Source organism: Rattus norvegicus, chromosome 10, assembly GCF_021556685.1.
Source record: "Rattus norvegicus strain SHRSP/BbbUtx chromosome 10, alternate assembly SHRSP_T2T, whole genome shotgun sequence".
Classification (NCBI taxonomy): Eukaryota; Metazoa; Chordata; class Mammalia; order Rodentia; family Muridae; genus Rattus; species Rattus norvegicus.
The window spans coordinates 58,248,010-58,267,789 of NC_141543.1; the positions used below are offsets into that span (position 1 = coordinate 58,248,010).

The 19,780-nt window shown below is 51.0% G+C and overlaps 1 protein-coding gene across 18 annotated transcripts in view; it reads left to right on the forward strand.

Annotated features, from left to right (window-relative positions):
• Gas7 (growth arrest specific 7) overlaps positions 1 to 19,780 on the forward strand; it is a 230,730-nt gene that overhangs the window by 194,535 nt on the left and 16,415 nt on the right. For all 18 annotated transcript variants that reach the window (NM_001414201.2, XM_087574748.1, XM_087574744.1 and 15 more), the window contains 5 exon segments: positions 2,635 to 2,688; positions 8,920 to 9,009; positions 10,974 to 11,089; positions 14,630 to 14,704; positions 19,543 to 19,621. In NM_001414201.2, coding sequence (NP_001401130.1) covers positions 2,635 to 2,688; positions 8,920 to 9,009; positions 10,974 to 11,089; positions 14,630 to 14,704; positions 19,543 to 19,621 — 414 coding nt within the window.

Here is a 19,780-nt window from a genome sequence, read left to right on the forward strand (position 1 = left end):
TAGGCTGATGCCCCATGGTTTTACTTTCGCCTGCCCTCACACTGACTTCTAGTCTGTTTTGAAGACTCCAGGTCATCCATTGTCTTGTAGGCCAACCTACATTCTTGGTCTGTTTGATTTCTCATGGTTACACCTACGCTTGGGCTTTGACAGGCGTTCTGTATGGGGTGAGCCGGCTGCTGGCTGTTGCATCTCTGGGGAGACACACACTCACAAGTCTGCACCCTGTTGGGGAAGTCCCGGGTCACTGTAAACTACTACCTTTATTTCATTTGTTCCCCTTTCTGACTGATGGGTAACCCATGGGACACCAGTGTGACCCTGTGACAATTGCCTCCTCACAATAACCACTGTGTGCCTTGAGTATCGGTGAGGATCATAGCCCAGATCCCTTTGGCACTGGGATTTCCAGGTGGTGAACTCTAGTAGATTTTCATGGGTCTTCTGGGATGCCATGTTCCCTCTGCCCGCTGTGGAGTGATTCCCTTGTGGTCATTATTCCTTCTGAGCTCAGGTGTCCGCCAGTGAGGCCTGTGGGGGTCATCTTAGACCAGCTCCTTCGACCTTTTGTTGTATCTCCATCACTATTTGAGTCCTCTGCACTCGCTGGCACAGAAAGCACTCTGACACTCTGTCTTTGGAATTGGCTGTGTTTCTAGGAACCTGCATTCTTTTCAGTGGCGAATAACAAACAAGCCACCAGCAGAGGGTGTAGGGTTTCTTGCCTCCTGGTTCTTTACGCCAACAGGAGTAACAGCAGCCATATATAGACTACAGCCAAGGCCACTGGTCCCCTTACTGCCCACCACCAATCCTGGGCTACAGCAGACACACAAGGACAGTAGCACTGTAATGTTGGTCCCTGACAGGAAGACTTGCAAAAGAAGAGAATCTAGCCCTGAGGCAGGCCTGCCCCTTTCTCCGCAGGTGTGGGCTTGGTCAGTGTATCTGTGTGCAAGAACCATGGAGAAACTGTTGTCCCCGCTCCTTCGTGATGACTGCCACATAGGACTCCCATGGTGCAGCCTCTGCTTGTCTTCTTCACTAGTCACTTTTAGGGAATGTCCCAGAAAGGCCATGGCAGCTTGCAAAGGCACAAACCAGGTCAACTGGATACAACGGTGGATTAAAACTACGATAGAGGGTTCTGTTGGCCACAAGCTTGACATTAGCCTGTCAGAGTGACAGAGGAGTCACTGCAAGCACAGGTGACTGGATAAAGTGACTGAAAGCTGGACAGGTCAGTGTGCCTCCAATGAGGTCTCCATGAGCTCAGGATTGGGACTGACTAGAACAGTGTGAGAACCATCCATTTTAGAGATGGAAAACCTGAGGTTCCAAGAAGTCAGTCCCATGGCCTTCATCTCAAAGTTAGTCATCCATGAAATGGATGCTCCTTAAGACTGCTTTTCACCAAGAGATCCACAAATGAGAGTTTTCTGTGAACAGGTTCTTTACTGGTCAGAACAAGGCGGTAAGTCTGTGCATAGGAAGGATCTATGATGAGCTCCAATTGGCCTGGCTTGCTGATGGCTTCCAGAGGTAAGAACAGCCCACCCTTAGGTGCTCACCTTGCCACGGTCCAGGGCTATGTGGCTTGAGGGTGGGTGAAATCGTCTGGCTCCCCTGAGGCTCACTGGTAAAGCCCTTCATACTTTTGGTCCAATGCCAGCCCCAGAACACACACACACACACACACACACACACACACACACACACACACACCGCAGTAGTCATCCATGGTGCCATGGTGCCTCAAGAGAGCTATTTTCAAGGGTATCATGGGACCCAGGACAAGTGACATCTCAGGGTTCTGTCTGGGGACTCCTGGAGTTGAACTTCTGAAGTCTCAGAGCTAAGTAGTCTCTCCTGTTAAATGGGGTTTTTTTTTTAAGCGAGCTGTTCTTGACCATCTCCACCAGCACAATCGTGGGACTCTGGCCATCATCTACAGGTGCATGGGTAGTTAGGACTCTGTTTTGCTTGCTGACCATGGGGACAATATAAAAAGGCACCCCAGAAGGATGTTCTGCTTAGAGGCAATCACTGTGGCTCCCAGGCACTGGCACCGTGGCACATTGCCAAAGTGGCTGAGCAGTGCCCGTGCTCATTCCACGCATTCACCGTTTGACATTACGGACTCGGGGCGAGGGGGGGTAGGGGCGTTCAGAATGAGATGTCATGTGCTGAGTGCTCTGTGCCTGGGTTGGGGGTGGGGGGGGGGTGGCCTACAATCTGCCTTAACTCTCTGCTCCCCTGTCATTCCACTCCGATGCTTAGGCAACGTGGTCTGGTTACCAGCAGAGGGCAGTGGAGGGGTTAACTCTCCAAATCCCAGTTGGAAAGGAGAGGAAGGGAGACCTGGTTTGCTGTGGTTCCCTGGAGTCTGAGCTCAACCTTCTTCCACTTCGTTTGGAGCCTGAGCACTCTGGAGCAGCTTAGGCTCTAAGATGCTATTGCCTGCCCCAACCCAGAATATGGTGACTCAGGAGTTAATGACAGGCTGACACCCCTGAACTTCCCCAGCTCAGGGTTTTTAACCAATTCCCTCCACCCACCTGGGGAACGGGAATGGGGAAAAAAATGTCCAACATGGAGAATAGCTTTGATGATGGATCTCACCTCTCTCCCCAGAACCTGGGATCCTCGTCGCCAGGCAAGAAACAGAGCAAAGAAAACACCATCACAGTAAGTGGCTCACTCTTGGTGGGGAGGGCTCCAGAGCTGGGGCTTTGGGCAGAGCTGGGGTTGTTGCTGTGGCAACGTGGATCGCCAACCAGACAGCCAAAGCTTGGTTTTAGCTGAAGTTGCCCCCCACCCCCCACCTGTCCCTTTCCTCTGTCAATTTCCCATCTCACTTGCTCTCTTCTGGTGAAGGGGTAGAGGGAAGAAGGCTGTAACCAGGGAGAAGCTGTTTCTGTGTGGTGGGCAGGAGAAGGTGCTTGTGGGGGAGCAAGTTGAAGTGGGTGGAGTGCGCTGTGTGCAGAGATGTGACATGGAAATTACAGCCACCACGGGGCTGCTTTTGTGGAGGGAAACTTCTGGAAGATGTCAAAGTTAAAAGCAAGAGAAAGCTCCCCACAAATAGATTTCTGGGAGTCCCTGAGGAGAAGCTCCCACCTAAACTCTCAGGGATTCTTCCCCAACTCTGGCCAGATATCCCTGTAGGGCTGGAGTAGGGTCCCCAACTCCTCCCTTCACACCCTCTGATGTGGGGAGGCCAGGACATCTCTCTAAGGAGGGAGCTGTTCAGATTTTTAGCCAACAGTAGAGATTTGAGAAGTAAAGTCTATTCTGTTTTGCTATCTTGGCACGAGCCTGGGGGAGGCACACATGGGGACATGCTGTCCTGGGCTCCTTATCACCCTGTTCTGAGCCGTACCTCTGCAAAGATAAAAACTGAGTGGGTGCGTTGCTGTGGTTGCCCGGGTGGACCATCCTGCTTTCCAGGGGAGAGAGAGCCAAACAAGCAGTAAGAGTAGCCATAACGCCCGCTGCCACCTGGTGTCCACTCAGTACACGCCAGGACTACTCCCAGGGCTTCTGTTTGGCTCCTCCTGTGGGAGCTGTGGTTAATAAACCCTGCAGGGTGATTACACACCTGGACTCTAAAGCCAGAGTGTCACTTAAGCCGTTGACAAAGTTAAGGCAAAGTTTGAGTGAGTTCTCCAGCGGTTTCTGGTGCCTGTGTCTGCAGAGCAGGGATGCGAGGGCCTCAGGTATAGGCAAGTGGTGTCTGGAATGAATTGGTCACAAGATTGAAAAGTACCTAGAACAGAGACCGGCACACACTTTGTGCTCAGTGTGCCAGCATGTGATCATCACGCTGTCCACCCAGGAGGAAAATGGAATAGAGTGGCCAGTGGCACCATGCCAGACTCACCTACCTAGGAAGCCTCAAGATGGAAACCTTAGCTCTTTCCCACTGATAGTACCCTTCCAGAGCTGGCTTAGGTGCTATGGGTCATCACCCCGTTTTGACCTCCTTGTGTCTCCCGGAAACTGGGCAAAGGAGCTCAGCCTGCTGCAATCCTGCAGCAACCACAACCTCTCTTCCTGGAGAATCTGAAGGAATCTGGCAGGGCTTAGGCAGGCCCTAAGTTCGGGCTTCTGGGGCCATGGACCCTATCCTTCACACTGTTCCCAAAGGCTGAAGCAAGGTGACAGCTTCTCAGAGCTGCTAGAAATGGGGAGAAGGGAAGAATGCCAAATAAGAGGGAGACGTTTTCACAATCGAAACACAAAATCAAAAGTGAGGAGCGACAGGCTGTGGGCTGGCTGGTTGTCTTAGAGACATACAGTGATGGAGCCCAGCCTCAGAGGCAAGCCCCTACTGGGTCCTTTCACTCAGAGCTTCTGAGTATGGCCCTGAGATTCCCATTGGATGGCTCACCTTGTCCCTCCTGCCTGGCCCTTCCCTCTGGCCTGTATCAGCACATCTCTGGAGCGGTCTGCAGCACGTAACTACTAGTCATGGCTTCTGGGACACTGTGTAAAGTGAGGATCCTGAGAAGCATTTGTAGTTGCTCTCTCTGGGGCCAGGGCAGGAAAGTACCTTTCTATCATCACTTGAGGGGAAACTCAGCAAAAGAGAGACCAGCTATACATCACAGCAAGTGAGAAAGAAAACTCAGGACTCGAATCCAAGTCTTCCTGCTGCCAACCTGGGTGCCTACCCGTACACCCGTTGGATACTCTAACCCCATGTCACTTCAGGCTGAAGACCTACACCATTCTTTCCCTCACCCAGGACTCTGTCTCCATACGCAGCCCATAGCTCCATGCTCGAACCCTGTAGAACTCAGCACTTCTTGGGAGGATGGGATGGCCCTGTTCCTAGGAGGCTCGCTTCCCTATCTCAGGGAGGGAATATGGGAGTGTAGTGAGCAGTCTCTGGGAGGCAGCCATTGCCAGGGCCTGCCAACACAGGGTTCATGTCCTAGCTCAAGGGAAGGATTGGGCTGGATCTAAAGCTCAGCGGCCCCATGCTAGTTTAGAAGAGCAGGCACTGCACCCTGCACCCACCCACCGCAGCAGCAGCAGGACTGGCAGCCATGCCTGGGTCTCCTCCCTGCCTTCAGCAGTGCTAGGCTGACAGGTAGGTGGGGGCGGGGAGCTGTTTGATTGAGAGTGACAGGCACTAATGGCCACTCACTGCCCTCGGCACAAACTTGACACATCAAGTTGTAGGGGATTCCAGCAATGATAACAGGGAGGGCACCAGGCAGAGGACAGAGGAATTAGAGGAGGACATTGTGGTGCTCCATTTGGATGCCCAGCATAACTGGTCTGGAGGCAAGGCATCCTGGGAGGGAGCAAGTGGCTGGAGGAGAGCCCATAGGGGTTCTTTCCCATCTTCTCACTTTACCAAGCCAGGGGCACACAGAGTACTTAGCTGTAGCCTGGGTTACCAAACTGTGTAAACTCTGAAGGCTGTACGGAGACTGATTAGAGCCCTGCTCTCACACAGACATCACTGCCCTGCAGTGAGAGCAGGTGCCCCAGCTTCCCACGTCAGCCCCTCGGGTGGGTCACATATGTGCTCTTCAGCCCTGGTGGCCCAGCCAGATGCCTTAGTAGCTGTTGTTGCCCACTTTGTACCTTCAAAGAATGTCTGGGGACAGCCCTCACAATCCTGCAGAATGCCTCAACCAAACATCCACCGCAGAGGAAGCCTCCCATCGATTGGGGTGGGGTGTTTGCCCTTGTGGCTGTGGGTGAGACTGAGAATCCCCAGAGGAGTTGGTGGGAGTGGCCATACCACTCACCCTCCTGTACACACATATGTAAGGGGAGCACCCCTGTTCTTCTTCCAGCTCAGCACCTGCCTTGGGCATGAGTAGGGCATGCCTACCCTTTGCCCCAGGGCATTGGACAAGTCATGTGGGACAGGGCTTTGGATCCTAGTCTAGACCCAGAGTTCCAGTCTGGATTCATGCCATAGCTCCACTGTTATATATGAGCTGTGTGATCTGTGTTAAGTCACTTAACCTCTCTGTGTTTCAGTGCCTCCCATGACTGTTATGGGGATTGTGTGAGTTCACGTATGGCAAGCACTGGAGCATGATTAGATCTCCTGTGTAGGGACAGGAAGGACTGAGGCCCCTCACTGTTCCCTAGAGACTTTTGGAGGAGATCCACCTTTCCCCAGGGGTGCAGCTGTATATTCCCATAAGCTTCCTGGAAATCACCAGGAGGAGGAAGGAATCTACGTATGGAGGTATTCATGGAGAAGGACACATTCTGCTTCCTCTTCCTTCCTGGGGCATCATGGTCCTGCTAATGGAGCCTTGTGCTCCAGGGACACAGGAACACAGGCACACAGGCAGAGAGTACTTTGTGCGTAACTGCCTCAGCATGGCCCCTCTTGCTTCAGAGCCTAACTAAGCATGCGTGTGTGTGTGAATACACACACATAGGAGTACTCGCATTTGCACACACATAAACACACACATGTGCTCATAAACAAGCACATGCACACATAGGCCCTTTCCTAGCTTGTCTGTCTCCTCAAGTACTATTTCATCTAAGAGTGATGATCCCAGCCCTTCCTGTGGCCTCAGCATCCCATGCATACCCTAATGAGAGGGTTATCCCCAAAACCACCACCCCTTAATCACCAAGCTCTTGAGAGCAGATGCTGTACCTCAGACCTAGTACCCAGTCATTGCAATAATGATGATTTGCTGAACATCCACTGTTTGCCTGCTGTGCCAGAAGCCAGGAAAACCCTGGAGAAGGATGGTCTCTGCCTCCCCACCTGCCCTCATAGACGGGCTGTCAGAAGGGAAGTAAAGGCCATCGGAAGTAGCAACACAGACATCTGTGTACAGGGTGCTTGGGAGACATGGCATAGTAGGAAAACCCAGGGTAGCACATGCCATGGAGGGGCTATCTGCCACCAGCCTGACCTGAATGTAAAACACAGTGATCTGACTTCCTCAGTGTTATGCACTTCTCCACATGACCACCAGGGGGAGAAGGGCTCCGACGACTCTGGGAAGTCCCTTTGGGCTAACGCAAACCAGAAGTGACCTGCACCCCAGAGCTCCTGACCAGAGCATCCTGAGAGTTGCAGAAGGCATCAAGAGTTGACAGCTTTCCCCACTTCCCACCCTTACTCCTGCCCAGCGCCCATCTTTCTACAGCTCTTCCAGGGCTATACAAAAGGGGCCTTCACCTTCTAGATCCCCCATGCCTTCTAGTCCCTGCTGTAGGCATCTCTCAGAGAAGGCTATGAATTACATTAAAGCTTTCTTTCACGAAGCTAAATAAAGGTGTGATTTTCATCACCAATATGACAGAATGGGGAAATATTTTAAGGCTTAAACAGGCCAGACCCTGTTTTCATGATGGCCCCTCGAAGCACTTGCTCATGGGAGGCAGTTGAGGCAGGACACCACAAGCAGAGGGTGGCTTCAGCCTACAGGAAGCGCTTGGAGAGATCCTTTCCTGATGCCTGCTCTATCTCACCCTGGCCCAGACCCTAGCAGCAGCTGAGGCCGGCACTCCACATTGAAATAACTGGAAAATTCAGTGTTGATCTCCAGGGCACTGTGACAATCTTGCCTTCTCCCCACCATGTCCTCATACTTCTCCCCAAAGGAGCCCCACCTTATCTCAGCAGTGTCAGCATCCAGAAGCAAGCCTTCCCCTCATGAGCTAGCACTGCTGGGTCTCTTCGATCAGGCCTGTGAGGGCAGCAGATGTTTCTGGAAGCTGGCAGGCAGGGCAGTTCTCTGCCAGATGTTCTCCTGCCCTTAAGTCAGAGACCCTGGGTGTGATTAAGCTGACATGGGAGTCCGCTGGTTGTACATAGTGTTTTGGTTTAACTTGGTTGTTGTTGGTGGTGGGTTTGGTTGTGGTGGGGGAGTGTTGTTTGTCTGTTTTTGTTATTAACTCTGAATTAATTGTCATCACTCAAAACGAGATGGTTGACACACAAACCCTGAGCTCAGAGTCTGGTGACAAGGAACAGGGATCTGAAACTGCCCATGAGACATGTGTCCACAGCCCATAGACCCTGACCAAGGCACTGGAGGCTTCCTTCCCATCCTAGTTGAAGATTCTGTGTCACAGGGGTACTGGCTATTTGCACCCCCCTCCTAGGTCAGCCCCTGGGGCTTCCTTCTTGGCTCTTCCTTCCAGCAGTTTGGCAGATGCCTAGTCTGTGAGGAGAGGTTGAAGGGAGGGAGGAATGGATGCCTTGGGGTGTGGGTGGGGAGTTGAAGCCCTGCAGCAAGAGCAGCAGCAAAGCCACGCCCATAAACTTGGCTGGGTGGAACAAGGCTTCTTCCTGGGTTTTCAGATCCTCTTTCTCCTCCCTCTACCTCCCTAAACTGATGTCTTCCTCCATTCATATATACATACCTGCACCTTCCATAGGACCTCTACCGGTGTCTTTTGTGTATCATGCAGGATCTCTTTGTCTAGCCTAGGATGGCCTTGAATTCCTCAGCCTCTCCTTCCCAGATGCTGGTGACAGCCACCATTCCTGACTCACCTCATTCTTATTTACAAATTCCTCTCCTGTTGGAAAGTGCCAGTCTTCTGGGGCAGTCTTTTCCTGCCATAGATAGTGTGTGGTGGAAACCAGGTACCGACGTCCCTGCACACATGGGCTGATAGATCTGTAACCTAGTCTCTCAGAAGCATAGCTGCTGGGGTCAAAGGATCTGGGTGTTCACAACTGGGACAGATCCTACTAAACTCCCACAAAAGAGGTTCCCCTCATTGTAGCCCCTGGAATGGGTGTCAAGGAGGGCCTGTTGCCTCTTGAAGTAGTCAGTCACTGGCTGCCGGAACACAGGTAGATCGCTGAGTACGTTCCACCAAAATGGCTGCGGGGAGTCCTCCTCTGTGCTCTGTTCAGTTGACCCTACACTGACGGTATTCTTCTTCCCATTCTATACCCTGCAGATAAACTGTGTGACATTCCCTCACCCAGACACAATGCCTGAACAGCAACTGCTCAAGCCGACTGAGTGGAGCTATTGCGACTACTTCTGGGTAGGTGCTGCCTCCGGTTCCCTTCACTGTGACCCCAACAGGAATGTACACCCAGAAGGGCGGGAAGGGTCTCTCTTGGTGAAGCCTCAAGGTCCAGTGTTGAGTTTGGCATCTCAGGCAGGACTTTTCCTTTTCTAGATCATTCCAGCAGTCCCAGGGAATCTGTGTGGTTTCTATTCACAGTGACTCGGAATGCAAGGAAAATTGGACAGCCATTCCCTTCCGGGCTGGATGGAGGCAGGAGACTAGAATTGCTTTTAGTAAAGAACTCTGAGCTCTAAGCCTTCTCGTTATTGCTGTGAGTGGCCTTGAACTCATGCTCCGCCTCCATGCCTGGTGTTTTCCCAATGAGATCATGAGGAAGTTGAGTGTAGACGGGGATATATAAACTGCCTCTTTTGGTGTCCGCACTTTCAAGCTGTTGTACATTGCTTAGTGGGCACAGATGAGAAGTTTCTGCAGGTGATGGGTGGCGGGATTCACCACCGCTGTCTCAGTACACTTCATGTCACTAAACTGTATGGACACTTTAGAAGTGATGGCCGAAGTCAATCTTGCATTATGGATATATTCCCACCATTAAAATGTTTACGTATGAAGTCTCACACCTCAAAAATGCCAGAGCTAGTCCTGAGTTTTTCCATTTTGAAATCAGCAGGGACAACTGACTTCCGCAGACGTGCTGAGCAGTCACGCAACCTTGACTATCTATGGAAAACTACTAAATCTCTACAAGGAACTTTCAGGAAGCCAATAAATAAAACCTCTATCCACCATGACACAGAATGGATTGCCCGCCCGCTTTTTAGATTTGCTAAATACTAGGCAAAGGTTATTTCTTTCTCCCAAATCATGCCCCCATTAGGAAGCACACAAAAGCTCCTACTTGCCCCATTAAAGTGGTGCCTGCCACTCCAGCTTGCAAAATAGAGGTCTGCAGAGGATGTAGAAGTTTTAGGGGCCTTGAGAAGTGATCCGGGAGAGAGATGGGCATGCAAGGCATCAGGAGACAGGGAGATTTTGTAGGCCTGAAGGAAGTTGCATCGTGTGCTGTCTGTAGTTGGGAAGTATCGAGGGGGTTTTAAGGAAAAACTGGGTATAACCTTCTTTGTCTGTCACAGATAGGCATGGAGGGTGAAGGGTGAGGGTGCTGCCTAGGAAGGATGCTGACAGCCCTAGAGAGAGAGAGAGGCAGCCATGTTTGCAGAAGTCATCTCTGGGCTCTAGGGACCAGGACATATCCTAAACAGGAGACAAGAAACTTGCAGGACTGGGCAGTGCATGTGGTCCTGCCCGCTGCTCAGTGGCATCCTGGGGAACCACCTTTGAGAGCCTGCATCCTTCTTCGGCTTGTTTGGTGTTATGTTGAAACAGCTGGCCACCTTGTACATCTGCTTCCAGGTGCTGGGATGACAGGCGTACACTACCATGTTCACTTGAGAGTTCTCATCTTATTCTGAGCTGTGGCAACTGGTTCGTCCCTTCTCAGTGGTTTTCCTCTCACGATCATTGAGGCCCTTTCCTCTTCGTAGAAACTAAGCACTCGCAGAGTCATGGGAGCACACTGCTCTGGCTGGTCTGCCTTTGAGTCAATGAGTCGTTCAGCCTGTTTACCCCCAAGAGAGGCATGGTTGGGCTTGGTCTTTTGGGTGATGTCCTTGCTTTTCCATCAAGATGTAGCTTTAACAGAATAAAGTGTATGCGTCTTCAGTGCCCACAGGGAAGCCACTGTAAGGTGTGTGTGTGTGTGATGGTGATCTCTTTCTGTCAGGAGAGGTGTTAGTAGCATGCCCAGAGGCTCATGGGTCAGCATTGCTGAGGAAAGAGTTTCACTGTGCTCAAAACAGGGAAGAGGGTTCATGAAGCTCTAAACAGTGAGCGGGATTTCTGAAAGCAGCTGGTCTGGAAGGGATCCTAGAGATACTGCTCAGCCTCTGATGACTTGGGCTTTTGTTTCTTCATAGGCGGATAAGAAGGACCCACAAGGCAATGGCACAGTGGCTGGGTTTGAACTGCTGCTGCAGAAGCAACTGAAAGGCAAGCAGATGCAGAAGGAGATGTCTGAGTTCATCCGAGAAAGGTGAGCCCAAGGCCCACAAAGCCCCAGAGTTGGCCACAGAGCCCACCCTGAGCCCTAAACCCCAAGGAAGTGGATGGTTTGCCATGCTCAGCCCTGGGACAGATGTGGCTAACAAATGTGAGGTGTAGAGATGGATAGTGTTTCTAAAAGTTTGAACAAATATACAAAAATATTAGTAGCCAGGGACATGCATGCTTATAATCCCAGCATTTGGGAGTTGAAAGCAGGAGGTGGGAAGTTCAAGGTCATTATCAGTTATACTAGGCTTATGGCTTGTCTGAGCTGCCTGAGACCACACACACGTGTGTGTGTGTGTGTGTGTGTGTGTGTGTGTGTGTGTAAATTTATAAAATGTATATGTTTATAAAACAAATATATGCATATAAGTGTGTGTGTGTGTGTGTGTGTGTGTGTATTACACTAAATCCTGGAAGCCTGGCATCTCTCTTTTTTTTTTAAAGATGTATTTATTTTATTCATGTGAGTACACTGTAGCTGTCAGACACACTGGAAGAGGGCATCAGATCCTATTACAGATAGTTGAGCCACCATGTGGTTGCTGGGATTTGAACTCAGGACCTCTGGAAGAGCAGTCAGTGCTCTTAACCACTGAGCCATCTCTCCAGCGCTTGGCATCTCTTAATGCCTCCATAGTCCCTGTAAACAATTGGCTGGAGTTGAGTAGCCTGATGGACGGGACATGTGTCCTGTTTACCCAGGCTCCACTCCTCCCCAATGTTCCTGGCTCACTAATTTGCTCCTTTACCCTTATGTGAATCACTGTCCCTTGTCATAATCAAGAAGACGAATGTGACCTTGCAGGTCTTCTTTTTCTCTTGAGACCAAGTCTCACTGTGTATCCATGACTGACCTAGAACTCACCATGTTAACCAGGTTGGCCACAGACTCAGGGATTGACCTGCTTTGCCTCCCGAGTGCTGAGACTAAAAGTGTCCACCACTCCTGGCCTTCCAGGTCTTCTCAAATTTCCCTGTCTTTTTTTTTTAAGATTTATTTATTTTATGTGAGTACATTGTCATTCTCTTCAGACACACCAGACGGCAGCAACAGACCCCATTACAGATGGTTGTGAGCTACCATGTGGTTGCTGGGAATTGAACTCAGGACCTTCTAGAAGAGCAGTCAGTGCTCTTAACCTTTGAGCCATCTCTCCAGCCCCCCCTCCCAGGTCTTCTTTTAATTAAAACTGTTTCCCAAGCCAAGGGAAACAGAACCACCCTCCCACCCCATCCCTGCCTCTAGGGATTCTAATAGCCCTGCACCTGAGCTTGGTTGTAGATAAAGAGCCAACTGTTTTAGCCTGTGGAAACTGGGAAGAGCTGCAGAGAAGGCCCATTTCATCTTCCTCTCTTCCCCTAAGTTCATATCTCAGCATATCTCCACAACCATGCAGAAATGCCCCCCCACACACACACACCCTTACACCTAAATATCTGTGTACCGGCACAACCATGCATCAAATCCCCATACAACTGTACATCTGAGTACATGTACTTCCACACACCCTTACATCTGCACCCCACATCTCATCTGCACACCATATCTGTATGCCTGCATATCTACATACCCATGCACATGTAGCCCCATGTGACTGCATATATATACATATATATGGATATCTGCATATATATCTGGATATCTGCATGCCCTCATCACACCCGTACACTCACACATCCCTACGTACCTACACACCAAGCATCTGTATGTCCTATGCACAAACAGCTGCACACCCATGCACCTGCACACTCACAGGCCTCTCTGCACATGCACCTGCACATGTACGTGTCTGCATACCACACCCTTGTGTACCTATGCTTGCACTCCCACGTGCCTGTACGCTCACGTGCCTGCGCCTCCACGCCTGCATACCTATGTACACATCTACACACTTGTATCCTTGCATATCCACATCACATACCCAAACATCTGTATACCCACACACACTTACACGCAGGCAAATAAAACACATTTTTTTTCCACAAACTTACGCCCAACTTTCCAATAAGAGTTTCCAAGACTTCCTGGATGTACTCGCTGCAAACAGCGAAGATCTTTCAAAAGTATTTCTTCATTACAACACTAGTAATCGGGTAATAATGCTTTGGCATTTTTAAAGCCTGTTTTTCCTTAGGAGGCCTATTTTCCATTTGTATAATCAAATCTTTATTTTATGACCCATTAAACTAGTAGGAAATTGGGAAGCTGCTTTGTTCAGATGTGAGAAAACAGAAGCATAAAACAGACAAATAGGAAGCAATAGGAGCCAAAGCTTCGATATGCATATGGTTTACACTCATAACAGTGTCCTTTTGGCAAACGAATGGCCTCTGCCATCACAGGCCACTGTGATCATCTCTGGGACCCGGTGGAGGGGATTCAAATCCCTGGAACCTTTCTCGGCCCATCTTTGAAACTCTAGGGGAAGACTGTGAGAGGCAGGGGAGCCAGGCCGAGGAGCTGGGAGTCTACCTGGCCAGCACAGCCCTGGCGTTTGCTGGGCTGAAGGAAGTGGGCGGGATGTGGAGATGGTACAGGCTGGTTCACAGCGGAGGCTCGGGAGGCAGATGGTGTGTGCACCTCCCTCTCCTGGCGTACGCACTTGGCCTTGTGACATGATGAGATCTACTTTCTGGAGATCTTGGCCGCAGTAGGAAGGTGTGAGGTACCAGCCGTCCACATAATCGGGGCTGGAGGCAAAGGCAGGCACCCAGAGAGGCAGTGGTGAAGCATGGAGATGGGTCAGTGTGAAACTCAGGAGCTTGGGGACAGGCTCCAGCCAGAGGTGAGCGGTGAGCTGTCCTGCAGATCACTCAACAGAGCTGCATAGTCACTCTCCGGGCCTCTGCATGATTCGGGTTTCAGCACCCGAGCAAGTGGGCAGCAAATGGGACTTCTCCATCCACTGAGTGAAGGTGTAGGGCTGTCTAGGGCTCTGCCTTCAGACCACGTCTGGTTGTCTAGGAACAGATCTGCCTCCCACCATGGCTCCAAGAGCCTCTTAGGAGGTGAACGTGCTGTTGACAGCCCTCTTAACATGGATGTGCCTAGCCATACAGAATGTATCCCAGAGAGTCACCTTGGAGGTGTGTGGAGGATTTTCCCCTCCTGAGAAATCCAAGGGCACCGCTGCTCCGGACGCTACCTGGTTTCCATGGAAACACTTGCACCCTTAACAACGCTTGGCAATTGGAGGCTTTGTGGGTGGGAAAGTGGAGGAAGATGTTCTCTTCTTGCTTCTGTGGGTTGGGGCCATCTGGGAGTGTGTGAACCTGGAACTAAGGGGCGGAAGGGTTGGGGACGTGCTGGGCATCCCTGGGAGTCAGTCACAAGCTTCTCTTGTTCCTGGAAGACGCACATGTCCAACCTTGTGCTAGAAGTGGTGCAGATAGCATCTGCTATCCCCACAGCCTGGAGAAGTGGGAAGCAGGGTCCAAACCATTCCCCTATCCAGCGCTGTCATGGTCGGCTCCTCCTTTGTCAGCAGAGCACTGAGAGGCACTGGGCTTTCTCTCTTTGCAGGATAAAGATTGAAGAAGAATATGCAAAGAACCTTGCTAAGCTCTCTCAGAACTCCTTGGCTGCCCAGGAGGAAGGGTGAGTTGGGAGGAGAGTGGAGGGGGTGGAGGAGGAGAGGACACAGAAGAAGGGATCCTTACTTACTCCACAGAGTTGCTCACTCGGGATGGAGAGATTGCTGTAGGCATGGCTCACTGTGGTGTCTGTACCTGTTAGTCATCCGTAGTCCAAGGTAGGCCCTCAGTCCTTGAGGCAGGCACTCCTAGCTCAGACAAAGGACCAATAACAAGGTGGATGGACACCCATGGCTCAAGATGGGTTTTCATGGCTCAGGATTCAGACTCATGGTTCAAGACCAGTACACATAGCTAGGCTTTTTGGCCTCTAATCTCAGCACTGTGGTGGCTGAGGAATGGAGGACTATGAATTTCAGGCCAGCCTGAGCTACATAGCAAGACTCTCTCTCAGTCAAACACCCCAAAATACTGGTGTTCATGGCTTAAAGCACCCATGACCTGAAGTCTGTGAATTCATACTCCAGATTTATTCCCCTCCGCATAGTTATTTTTAGTGATCCAGGGCCTCCTGGGTGTTGGAGCACAGAAGGAACCCTCTGCACTGTGCCTTGCCACTGGACGGCGGCCTCTGGGTGCCCAGCTCTGTTCCCCTTCCTCTGCATGTCAGGCTGAGAGGACACTAAGTCTGAGAACTTCCTATCCAGCCTCTAAGGGTGCTTTGGAGAGCTTCAGTCCAGGCTGTGACTCCCTCTCTGACCGTGACAGTCTAGATGAGGCTTAGGGACACTTTCAACCCTCCCAGCCACACGAGGATCTTCAGTGGGAGAACTCCTTCAAGGATAGATGCTTCCTCTGCTATCTGTCTGCAGAGCCCTGTCCTCGTGCTCTCAAATGACAGCCATGTGGGAAACAGCTTGAGAAAATCAAAGAAGTAGTATACAGCACCACTCCTTCCTAGGTCTACCCTCAAATGAATCAAAAACAGGGACTCAAGCAAGCGTGCTCAAAGTAGCAATGGTCACAAAGACTGAAGGTGATCAGAAGGTGGTCAGACACAGACACTGTAGTGTCGTCACAACGGATGCCCATGGCTGCACAACGGGCTATCATTCACCCATAGAAAGGAATACCGAGGCTCTACTCTGAGAGGAAACACAATGCTAAGCAAAAGAAACCATCCACAATGGGTCACAGGGTACATCATCCCATTCCCCAGACACGTCCAGAATAAGCAAAGCCATAGAGACAAAGCCCACCAGTTAGTGTAAAGAGAGAAAGGAGGAGTGGCAGTTAACAGGTGTGCATATGTCTGCTGCAGCCGCTATAACAAAGCACCACAGACTGAGTAGCTTAAACTATAGGAATTTGCCTTGGCATGGCGGTACACATATGTCTGTAATCCCAGCTCTCTGGGGGGATAAGAGATGGAAAGATCGTGAGTTAAAGACCAGCCTGGGCTATGCAGCGAGATCCCTGTCCAGAAAAAGAACAGGAAAAAAAAAGCTTCTATTTCATCTCAGTTCTAGAGATTGGATGTCTAAAGTCAATGTTCCAGTAGGGTTGGTGTCTGACATGGGTTCTCCTTAGGGTCACAGATGGCTGAAAACCATTGTGTGCCTACCTATCCCCCTCTAGCTGGGCTGGGGTGAGGGAGTGGGTCCTACAGGGACAATAATCCTACTGGATCAGGGCTCTGTCCTCTAACCTTAACTACTACTCCATCCCCACATCCTTGATCAGAGTTTCAAGATATGAATCAGGAAGCGAAAGGGGACGGGGGAAATCACAAACTTTCATTAATGACGGGGTGACAAAGTGTTTGGAGTCATTAGGGTAGACCGTCTACACTGTGGATGCCGTACACACTTTTAAGCTGCTCACCTTAAATTGGATGATTTATCACACATGACTTTACACCTCACAAGGAAAAAAGAAAGCCAAGGCTCCTGGGAAGTCAGTACCAACAGAGCCCTCTGAGGACCCCTCTGTAATCCCACCCTTCTGAGGGGAGCTTAGGAAAGAGTGGCCACAGGGGTTGAGCTGTGAGGGAGCTGCGATAACGAATCAGCTCGGATATGCTTCATGGCTAGAGTGATCATGGGACAGCGATTTTTGCCAAATGAATATGGCTTTGATTAGGGCTTCTCATGCACTAACTGGAACCAAGCCGCCTCCTCCCCATCAGCCACAGGGTGACCCAACAGGGCCCATGCCCCTCTTCAGACCTGCACATGGTTAGCTCTCCTACTACTCTCTGAACCTGAGACAAGGCAGGGAGCACACGGAAGTAGCCCTGCCACCAGGGAACGTAGCTTCCTGTGGGTCCCTGGCATCACCGTATGGCTCTGGAGTCTTCCGGCTCCCACCCCCTTGGCTGGGGCTCCTGCCAGGGACATTTTGTCCCGCCAGCATACAGCATATGCTCCTAAGATAAGCAGCCTGCTCTCATGCCAGACCAAGCGCGTGAACACGCTCCACCACACAAGCTCAGGTACATCACATGCACACGCCCCATCACTCCTTCACTGGCAGGCACAAAGTGTAACAGCGGTAGGTCCTGCACCTACAACACGGCTCTGGACGTGTGGCCCAGTGCACCTTGGAGGCTTTGTGAGGATGTGGGAGCTCATAAACCACAGGGCAGTTAGGGTTCACTTGAGCTATCTGGCAACTTGGATGCCCTGTCCAAATTGGATGTCACAAGGCCTGTGCATGCTGATGAGTCATCAGTCTTCAAGGGTTTCGTTCTGCTTTCTGCCCTCTCACGTGCAGGACGACGATGAAGTGTTGGTCATTCTTGGCTAGTGGCTTTGGCAGGAGCCTATGGTTTGATCTGTCGTGCCACAGACTGTACACTGAGATGGGAGTGCACCTGACAGTTTTCCACTTACCTCTTTCTCATTAGATGCCATCTTTGAACGAGAACGTCTAATGGCTTCCCCCCGAAACATTTAAAGTTTGTTCTTAATTAGTACATATTCATTTGTACATGCTGACAGGGCCAAGTGAGGTAGTTCCATACATTTGAACTTCCTTAGAATGTTGAGGAAAGAGGGACATAGGCATAGGGTTGAGGCCATCTGGTAGTAAGGAGTGTCACCCCTCTACCTGGGACATGCTATCCCTGCAAGTAGGACTGAAGTCACTGTCCAGGGTGTGAATGGTGCCACTTCCCCAGCCTCCAATATCCCTGAGCTAACATTCTCAGGGTGCCATACCTGGCCCTAGTCAGTCACCTCATATACTCTGCTGGCAGCTGACTTACAGCCCCGTGAGAAGAGGTTCTCCCCTCCCAGGGCCTTTTCAGACTCTATGTTTAAGACCTTCTGTGTGCCACTCAACTCCCATAGCAGCAGCACCTCACCCCTGTAAGAGTGGTGGCTTTGTCACCTTGAAGCGAGTATCTGCATTGAGATCCTATGCTCATAGCATGAAGTGATGGTTGTCTCCACCCATCTGCCTAAGGACTAGAGACAGAACTCAGTGGTGGAATGTTTGCCTGATATATGGGAGGTCCCAGACTGTGTTCTCTAGTGAAATACACAGGCATGCCCTTAAGGTTCACCAGCCTGCCCTATCTGTGTGGTTCTGTGTCCAAGACCCTTATGGGCTGCTATAAGCGGATGATGTATGAAGAAAAGAAATTGCTTATGGTTCTGAAGGCTAGGAGGTCCAAGATCAAGGGCCAGCATCTAGAGAGTGCCTACACACTGTCCTAGCATGTGACAGAAGCCACCATGTCAACAGCAAGGAGAGCTGGCCAGTGTAAGGCCCTCGAGCACTTTGTTATGGCCTCAAGAGTCCCACCTCACTGTGTCAGGGATGAAGTCTGCTGCACGTTCTTTGAAGGGACACCTTCAGATCACCTGACTTCTATAACTGCCACAGCAGCTTCCACTGTGGAGGGAGGAGGGTAGGGGAACACAGCCCATGCTAGGCTGCAGGATGGTGCATTCTCCTCATAGCATCCCAGAACCCAGGCCTTATAGGCAAAGGCATGTCCACAGCATCATCACCCCAGATCCACCCAGTCTTTCTTTAATGGGACCCCAACAACACTCTTGCTTCTTCCAGACTCTATAAATACCACTTGATGCTTTTTCATGAACATCCACCCATGCCAGGCTAGCACTGCCACTGGGCAGATAGAGAAGTAGATCATGAGGACAGATCTGCTAGCCCCTGGCTTGGAACCTGGAAGCAACAACGCAGGTGCTCTGCCCTGGCGGGCTGTCTCCTAAGCAGCCTTTGCCACTGAAGTCCCAGAGGCTAACAGCTTTCCCATGAGATGACGCCAACTGGCTGGGTGAGAGGTCGGGAGAAGGAGCCAGGGGTCTGGTTTAGAATAGTCATGGGGATTAAGGGTCCAATTAATGAATTCTGTATCTTGGGGGCTTTGGAAGTCTCCGGGACTTGGGGAGATGCCTTCTGTTTGGAGCATCCTTTGGAGTGCAGAGATGGCACAGTTTAGAGTGCACGCTGCGAGCCACAGTGGGGTACATGATCCAGAATCTACTCAAGAGAAACCATGCCTCTGCAGATGGCTAGGAGAGCCTTCTCAGTGTGGGGCTGCACCTGGGATGTCCCTGGACCCAAGTGGACCATCTGTGCCTCTCTCTCCTGGAGGCCAAGTGCCTGAGACCAGAGAGCTGGCCGCTAGGGGAGGGCCTTCGAAAATGAATCTGGTTTTCTTCCTTCAGTTACTAGTGTGTATTTGTCACCTCAGCAGCAAACCAGGGCATGCAGTGGAAAGATTCTGGGAAAGTGATGGTCAGGCATCAATGTTTGCTGCCTCCCTAAGACATGGAGCTGAGAACCATCATTCCATCTCAGGGAGGGCTGGAGATTTGGGCCAGAACTCCCCCCTTCCCCAAGTCTAATGGCTCCTTTCTGTTTTAGCTCCCTGGGAGAGGCATGGGCCCAAGTAAAGAAGAGTCTGGCCGATGAGGCTGAAGTTCACCTCAAGTTCTCTGCCAAGGTAACCCTCCCATCCCTTCAGGGTTAGACCATGGCATGCTGATAACTGGTCACCAGCTCCCTCTAGCCTGTATTGCCCCACACTTTCTGTGGTACCAAGTCCCTGAATGCAGAGATGAGAGGAGATGCCCACAACTCACTCACCATTAGACAGCATCTC